General features: G+C 42.9%; 1 protein-coding gene across 1 annotated transcript; it reads right to left on the minus strand.

Annotated features, from left to right (window-relative positions):
• Nucleotides 1–705: 705 nt before the first annotated feature.
• Nucleotides 706–8,002, minus strand: SERPINB3 (serpin peptidase inhibitor, clade B (ovalbumin), member 3). The gene is made up of 8 exons (XM_006756803.2): nucleotides 7,969–8,002; nucleotides 7,193–7,383; nucleotides 6,577–6,633; nucleotides 3,984–4,112; nucleotides 3,548–3,665; nucleotides 2,328–2,470; nucleotides 1,881–2,036; nucleotides 706–1,588 (listed from the first exon to the last, which is right to left on the minus strand). The coding sequence occupies exons 1-8, from the start codon at nucleotides 7,976–7,978 to the stop codon at nucleotides 1,184–1,186; spliced, it is 1,209 nt and encodes a 402-aa protein (XP_006756866.1). The 5' UTR covers nucleotides 7,979–8,002; the 3' UTR covers nucleotides 706–1,183.
• Nucleotides 8,003–8,295: the final 293 nt, after the last annotated feature.

Genomic DNA, 8,295 nt, shown 5'->3' on the forward strand with positions numbered 1-8,295 from the left:
AGGGACTAGAGGCCCAGTGCATGAAAATTCATGCATTGGAGGGGGGGTCCATCTGCCCGGCCTTCCCCCTCTCACATTCCCAGAGCCCTCAGAGGTGGGAGGCAACCTGGCGATCAGGGGAAGGTGACACCCCCATCACACCTCTGCTGCTGCCACTGCTGGCATTGCAAGCCTCAGCTGGCCCTGGTTACCTGAGCCTTGGGTGGTCCTGAGCAGCTGAGCAGCTGCCATCTGAGGCTTGCCTGTGCCCCAGGCCCGCCCTGGGTGACTGGGGGGCTGATGGGATTGGGAGCTGCTATCTTGTGGCTGTGGGTGCTGCCATCTTTGAGGGTGTGGCAGTCAGTTAGCATATTCCCTCTTTATTGGCTATGAGCGCCTCCATCTAGGGAGGGTGTGACAGTCAATTAGCATATTACCTCTTTATTAGATAGGATAATAGGCTCCTGAGTGACTTAAAGAGAATGAGTCAATCATTCATTCATTTGTCACATAGTTGCTGACCCCTGTGTATGCTCCAGGTGTACAACATAGATAATTCAGACAGAGCCCTGTAATGGTGGAGCTGACAAGATTAACCATTGAAGGTTTTCCCCAAAAGAGGACAATATTATTTCATAAGGGAAGAGGGTATGTATCCTTTCATTTCAACATTGGCAGTTTGTGAGGCTTGGCTTTCATCTTTGACTAAAGAAAAGCAATAAGTAATATGAATAAATCACCATTTTATTGACAATGTATTTCATAAAATCAGAAATGTAGACATGTAAAGAAAAAATAGCACATGACATGATTCTTAGTAGACAATGTACACAATTCAACATTGGATTGAAGTGTTACAGCAGATGTAAATAAATTTAAAGAAATATTGTTGTAAGGCTAATACATTTGAATAGTAGATATAATTTTTGAAGCAGAAAATGTGGTATTTCACATTTAGATGGTAGAGTATTGAAATATCCTTTTACCATTCCTTGAACATTTTATCCCAAAGGCAGAATTATCAGGGGAAATAATCTACATGTATTTGTAGAAAGAGAGAGACAAACATGCTCTTTCACCTATTACATTCTTAGTGATGACTATGAGATTGGAAAGGAAAGCTAAAGAGAACCCATTTCCTGCAATCAAAGTACTGGAACAACTCTGTTACCCTCCCCCTAAAGCAGCAGCATGCTAATTGCATCTAAGGGGACAAGAATCTGCCAAAGAAGAGAATGCTATTGGTCTTGTTGTGCTTGATGAGGAACAGGAAGGGGTGATCACAATGGAACATTTCATAATGTGGTGCTGATGTGACAGAAATTCCTACGCCAGTAGCAGCTGCAGCCTCTGTACCCTCCTCTGTCACCTCCACAAAGGACTTGTGTAGGATTGCAGATATCATGAGACCCCGGCTTCCTGACATGCCCGAGAAGTCGGCATCCCGTGGACTGAAGGCGTCCACCATCCCCAGGGCTTTCATAGTGACCTGGAGGTCAAAGCTTTGTTCCACTTTGAACCGAGGTAAGTGAACATCCACATGACGCATGCTCATATTCCGTGAGCTCGTCCACTCTATTAATTTCTCCGCAGTGAGTTTGTCTTCAAGCTATAATGATGGAAAAAATAACAAATGACATGATTCTTAGTGGACATTGAACACAATTGAGCATTGGATTAAAATGTTCCAGCAAATATAAATACAGGAGATTCAGTTATATATATTTTATAATAGATAGTAATATCTAAGTATATATTATATGCAATAAACCTAATCATCTTGAACCCCTTCAGACATCACCCATGGGCTGTGAGCACCGCTTCCATAAACAGCCCACACAAGCATTGTACTACAAGGAAATTGAGCAATAGAAAGAAGAATTGTAGATACAAGGTTTTACCTGCTGAAGACCATCTATTTCATTTGGCAGCAACAACACCATGCTCAGATCTTTGTCTTTGTATGGTATTTCCAGGATCTTGGCTTGCATATCCTCCAGTGAGGTGAACTTAAACATATTGCTTTGTTTCATCATCTGCACAACTTTGCTTGTATCCTGCAGTAAATTAGTGTGGCAAACAAATGCCAAGGGAGGTATAAGTTAAAAAAAAATCATTGAGATAGCAAACACATCCTCTTTCTAAGAGATAATCTGGGACATTTGTGAGTTAGAGAGAAGAGTTTCTTTAAGGGTTCCTAACTAAATAAAGTAAAAAATAAAATAAGAGAGTGCAGCTGTGAGAAATTCTGTTCTCTACCTGCAGTTGCACATTAATCAAATATGTGTTGAAATGGAACATTGTATGTCTAGCTACGTTGCACTATATAAGTAAAAAATAGACAATACCTTGTTCAGCCAAAATTGCCCCTGCTCAGTTCTTTTTGCATCAAATTTTTCATCCCACTGCCCCTTGAAATAGATGGCATTCACCAGAACCAGAATGGTGGAGTTGTCAAGAGAGCCTTGGGGAAAGAGATCCTTGATTTTTTCTGCAAAAGAAAGAAAAACGAAGGTCTATCATGAAAGGTACAAGTGGTTTGTCTGGACGATGCTTTGAAAATTAAAGTGATCATTAGTTATTCATACAAGTCACCACTTTAGTGATTCCATGACCAAATAGTAGACAAGGTACAATCTTTCTTATATCACCAGCCTGATGGAGTTACCCCCATGGAGAAGACAACCCTTTTTATGATTAGGAAGGTGTTCAGATTCTCTGAGGGTGACTTTAGTCATCTCACACTGAATACTGATGAACTGATTTCATCTGCTCTTTCAACAAATGCGTTTCCCCCCCTCAGTGTCTCCCTCCCCCCTGGACTTCCCTCCTCCTTCCTTCCCTCTGTTCTTTCCTCCCTTTCCATTCTCTTCTTTTCTTCCTTCTTCCCTTTTTTTTCCTTTTATTTCAAATTTCTCATGACTCAGGGGAACTAGGGCCTGAATGTTCTTTAGAGCCAATGTCACGAGCTCTATAACCGGAAGCACATACTCTATGTGGTCAGCCGCCATTCCCTGTGGTGTCCTCCTCTTCATTCCCCACTTTAAACTGCTGTTGGTTTAGTCTGGGCTGCAGGTGGGAGGGAGAATACAGCTCATAGAAAGGAGACTGTCAAACTCTGTGCTGTGGTTGGGGAAGAAGCTGTGGGTATGGCCAAGTGGGATAGGCAGGTGGCAAGAAGGGGGATTTACAGGAAAACTTTTTGTTTCCCAGTTAACAAAGGATAAGGGATCCCTTTCTCATCTTTTTTCTTAGGGATCGTAATCCAGAAGTTAAGTCTCTGATTTAAAGTAAAAGATGTGAACCTAAGATGGGGTCTGAGCAGAGAGTTGGGGTCCACAAAGATACTATCAGTCTCCAGCTGCATTTTCATGTAGCTGTTCTCCCGATCCCTCATGGGCTCCCCTTGTTTCTGTCCACATTTACTTGGACCATGCCACCATCCGCAGTGCCCTCCCTCAGACTCTCTGTGGACTCCGTATCCTGGTACCCCACGCAGTGTCAGCACAGGTTCATGCACACCGGGGACTCACGGTGACTTTTCATGGGTGACCCTCTAATACTGTACCATTCGTTTGGCTTTCCACCCAGGAATTAATCATCTTTCGGGTTTCTTCTGCAGCATTTACAAAATCAGCAGATTCCACACTGGCTAGGTAGAATTTCTTAACATTATCCAAGTATTCCTTTGATGTGGGAAGGAAGAAAGGAGGAATTAAGAGTAATTTATCAGTAACTATGTATTCCCAAGTTAAATTATGTTTTATCATGACCAACTATAGTACATCAGCTCATCCCTAAACCCACACTTTACTGGTGGGTTGTCAGGCTCGGGGACACTCCAGTGGACAGAACTGTGGTGAGAGATCCTGACTGACATACCATGAATAAATGATCCCCAGGTGGGTCAGCCAAGCTCATGTGACTCAATTTCCCCAATTTGGTCATTGGGGATAGAGGACCCAGGAGGCAGGCGACAGGTGTGGCAGATCCATGAAACTCACCTGAAAAAACTGAAACTTCTTATCTCCATAGAGCCTGTTGGCAAGGCTCAGCTTGTAGGCATCAGTGGGCTTATTTAACTCAGTCAGAAGCTTTTGAAATTGCTGGTGCACGTTTCCCGACTCTTCAACCTTCAAACATCAAAAACGAGCTCGCTGAATTCTCTGACATTGTAAATACTAAACCATGTACTTAAGTCTGTTAGATCCATATGTAACGTTTGGCAGCCCCATAGATGACTTTTGTTGTTATTCTCTGATATTTGGTGTATTTTACCTCATATATCCTTTATAATCCTCCCATTGACTCATCCAGAAATTTTTTTTTTTCTGCTCTAACATACTCCAGCCTTTTCTCATGTGAACTATAGGGGCAGCACCATTTCACTAATTGGGTTGTCTTTTGATTGGTTCAGTGGTTAGGCTTAAATCTCCAGCTAAACTTAAGCTCCTTAAGGACTACCAGCGGTTCTCAACCTGTGGCGGTCGAACGACCCTTTCACAGGGGTCATCTAAGACCATCCTGCATATCAGATATTTACATTATGATTCATAACAGTAGCAACATTACAGTTATGAAGTAGCAATGAAAATAATTTTATGGTTGGGTCACAACATGAGGAACTGTATTTAAAGGGCCAGAAGGTTGAGAAGCACTGGACTAGACTGTATGTCATTTCTAACAGCCACCAATGGTATGAGAATGTTGAACTTGCATGTTTTAATATTCTGTGACATGAAGCTCAATTATTCTCCTTGGCAGAATTATTTCTAAGAACGATTGACTGGGATCTATGCTTTTTACTCATAATGGTCATCCTGGAAGAGTGGTAACAGTGTGTGCCTGGTACATGACTAAGGACTTTACATCTATATCTCTAAGTCTTTAGTCTAATTCAAATGAAAATAAGAGAGTTAAATAAGTTCTCTAAGGATACAATGTCACAGAGCCAATTTTTGAAACTAGACCTGCCTGAGTCAGAGCCTTCCACTTGCTAGCTCAGAGTTTTGGACTATTAAGGATATAAGCCATATATCTCATACAATTATTTCCCAAAATATACTTGGATGGATGCTTATTTTTCTGAATCCATTTGTGAGTTAATTAAAATTATATGATTTTAGCAATGCCATTATGATTATTAGAGTCATTATCTATGCTAATAAAAGGGTAATATGCTATTAGATCAGATATACTGGATGTCTTCCAGATGTACTTCTGGAAAAAGCCACGGTGGCAGCGGCTAAGGCAGAGGTGGTTAGGGGTGATCAGACAGGCAGGCAGAGCAGTTAGGGGTGATCAGGCAGGCAGGCAGAGGTGGTTGGGGCGATCATGCAGGCAGGCAGAGTGGTTAGGGGTAATTAGGCTGGCAGGTGAATGGTTAGGAGCCAGCAGTCCTGGATTGCAAGAGATTGGGCCTAAACTGGCAGTCAGACATCCCCTGAGGGGTCCTGGATTGGGAAGGGTGCAGGCTGGGCTGAGGGATCCCCCCCATGCATGAATTTCCTGCACCAGGCTTCTAGTCTATATATATATATAAAGCCAGTGAATGGAACACTGTAATGACCAAATGACCAGTCGCTAGGATGCCCACTGCGGCCAGGGAACCAGCCCGATCAGGGTTGGGGCTGGCCGGCCAACCCCCTGTGGCCCCTCCCCCTGGCCAGCTCTGCCCCAGACCAGCTCCCTACCCCAATCAGGGGTGGGGCCGGCTGGCCAACCACCTGTGGCCCCTCCCCCCAGCTGGCTCCGCCCCTGATCAGCCCCCCCACTCCAATCAGGGGCAGGGCCTGTGACTACAGCCTGGGGCCCCTTTCCCAGGCTGGCCCCATCCCTGATTGCCCTCCCTTCACACACCAATGGGGGTGGGCCAGCTGGACAACCTCCCACGGCCCCTCCTCTGGGCCACTGGCCACTGATCAACCTGCCCACCCCATTCGGGGGCATGGCTGGCCAGCCCACTGCCCACAGCCACTCCCCACATCTGGCCCCACCCTCAATCAGCCCCCCCACCCCAATCTGGGATGGGGCCTGACGGCCAATTGCTCCACAGCCCCTCCCCCCGGCCACCCCGGCCCTGATTGGACCTGATCATACTGGGCTGGCGGACCCCACCCATGCATGAATTTGTGCACTGGGCCTCTAGTTATTCTATAATAGTAATAACACATTATTTTTATGAAGGTTTCCAGTAATCCAGTCACTGTTGCAATGTTTTGAATGTATTTTCATGAATAGAAGCAGCTCTTTTATTGCCCCTAGTTTATTGGGATAAGGTCACTGTGGCTCAGAGCAGTTTTATCTTGCCCATGGTCACAATGTGTGAACAGCAGAGCAGAAATTTGAAGGTAGCTTTTTGGTTCTAGTACTCATGCTCTTACTCACAATGCTGATCTCCTCTCAGGAAAACAAAAATATGAAATAAATGAGCATGTAATATGAAATAAAAAAACAACAACTCTGTTTGTCTAATTTATTTTGCCCAAGATTTCCCCTAAGAAATGGACTTTTCACAGTTTATGTGAAATTCCCAATTTAAACTATGACCCTCTTGGATATTTGATGCTCGTTCTGGACTTGAGTGCTGTGACTCACCTGAGCTGTTTTGGTTCCTCCTTTTGTGTTCTCTATGACCTCATTAAAGTGCAGAACCTGAAAGAGACAGGAAGTGAAACAAAAAAACTTTACTCAAAAGATCTGTCTACAGCAGAGGAAATTAAGAGAATAAAAACAAAGAAAGAATGGAAGGACAAAAGTAAACCTAAACCCCAAACAAACAAAAACAAACAAACAAACAAAAAAACCCTAAACCAAAGCAAAACAAATAAAAAAGAATAAAGAACACTTTTAGTAAGAGTTTTCTCCTTGAGATAACACAGCTAAGCTGGGTTGTAACCAACCCCTTCAAAGAATCCAATTCATATTCATTCATTGCTGAGGACACATGTGATAATGTTTTCCATGGATGTAAGTCAATGCATTACTTCTACCAATAATTCTCCATTTAAGCCTCACCTTTGGTTGGTGGGCAGTGGTAGGGGTTCATTCTAGTTCCCAGAGGAAGTCTAGGAGTATGGAAGCAGTTGGATCAGTCATGGGAATACTTGCTTCTCCTGTGCTACCTATGGGGACAGCCAGCTGTGACCATCTTCACACACAACAACAGAGGGATAAGGCCAATCTAGTCAAAGGAAAGAAAGCTGACACCTACCTTTTGAATTTCTGATGCAGTGCGTTTTCGGGACCCTAAGTATGTCATGGCTAAGGCTGATGTGATACTAAGCGGGGAATAGAAAATATTTTCCTTTGTTGATTTTCTGAACAGCTGGAACAGATCATATGCAAAGCGGGTATTTGCTTCACTTAGTGAATTCATGGTGTCGTTGGTGTGATCTGGAACTCCTGGAAAAGCAGCAGATTCATTATATAATGACTTTACCAAACAGAAGGTTACTGTTTAATCAATTTTTCTTAAAGAAACAACTTGTATTTGGGTTTTAGGATTCTGGCAACTCAAGTGTTTCTTGTTTTTTACTGTTTAAACCTTCTATAAAGTACATGTTTTAATTTCATAATTAGAAGAAAAGTACAATTATTATTTTAAGAGTTTTGTGAGAAAGTAAGAGAACATTTTTATCTTTCCTTTGTAACTGGCTGGACTAGATCTGTGTAGAAAAGACTTTATAACAGATGCCAAGACCATGTGGATAACATCCAGCCAGCTCTCCTGAGGCACCTCTGCCTTCTCCTTCAAGGCTATGTGGTTGCCTCTCTCCACAAGAGCTCCTAAGAGAGTGGTTCTTTACTGGGAAATACATTTGATAAGTACATCTTGACAAATCAAGATGAAGTATTTGAATTTTTCCCTGACAGAATAAGTAAAATTCCCTCATACAGAAAGCAATGCATGTATGATAGAAAACACATAATTGCTATTATTACTCGAAACAATTCATGTTGTTAAGTGGGAGCAACTGAGCCACTTACCCGTGTTCATGGAGGAAGCAAGTAGGCAGGGAGTCTGTGAGTCTATGTGTGGTGAATGGTGAGCTCCTAAATATATACCTCTCCTGCCCCGCCTTCCTATAGTTGCAATGTCAAGTAATTCAACATTTGATTTCTCAATCCTTACCCGCAGGGGCATGAAATATTTATTGGTAAAGACATGAAAGCTGCCATATTACTCTACCTTTTTCCCCCTTTAGTGCAATTGTGGCCATCATTGGGCCATAGGGCATGCATGCAGTTGCCTTACCAATATCAATGAGAATAAAGTTAAAATCCCAGATTCCTCACATTCCTCCATCTTTTTTT

The sequence above is a fragment of the Myotis davidii genome, unplaced genomic scaffold, assembly GCF_000327345.1.
Source record: "Myotis davidii unplaced genomic scaffold, ASM32734v1 scaffold11, whole genome shotgun sequence".
Taxonomy (NCBI): domain Eukaryota; kingdom Metazoa; phylum Chordata; class Mammalia; order Chiroptera; family Vespertilionidae; genus Myotis; species Myotis davidii.

Excerpts from the sequence above, each read along its gene's own strand:
- SERPINB3 (XM_006756803.2), bottom strand. Across the intron at positions 3,666-3,983 it reads AGAAGTTTCAGTTTTTTCAG|GAATACTTGGATAATGTTAA; the intron begins GTGAGTTTCATG and ends CCCACATCAAAG. Across the intron at positions 1,589-1,880 it reads AAATAGATGGTCTTCAGCAG|CTTGAAGACAAACTCACTGC; the intron begins GTAAAACCTTGT and ends CCATCATTATAG.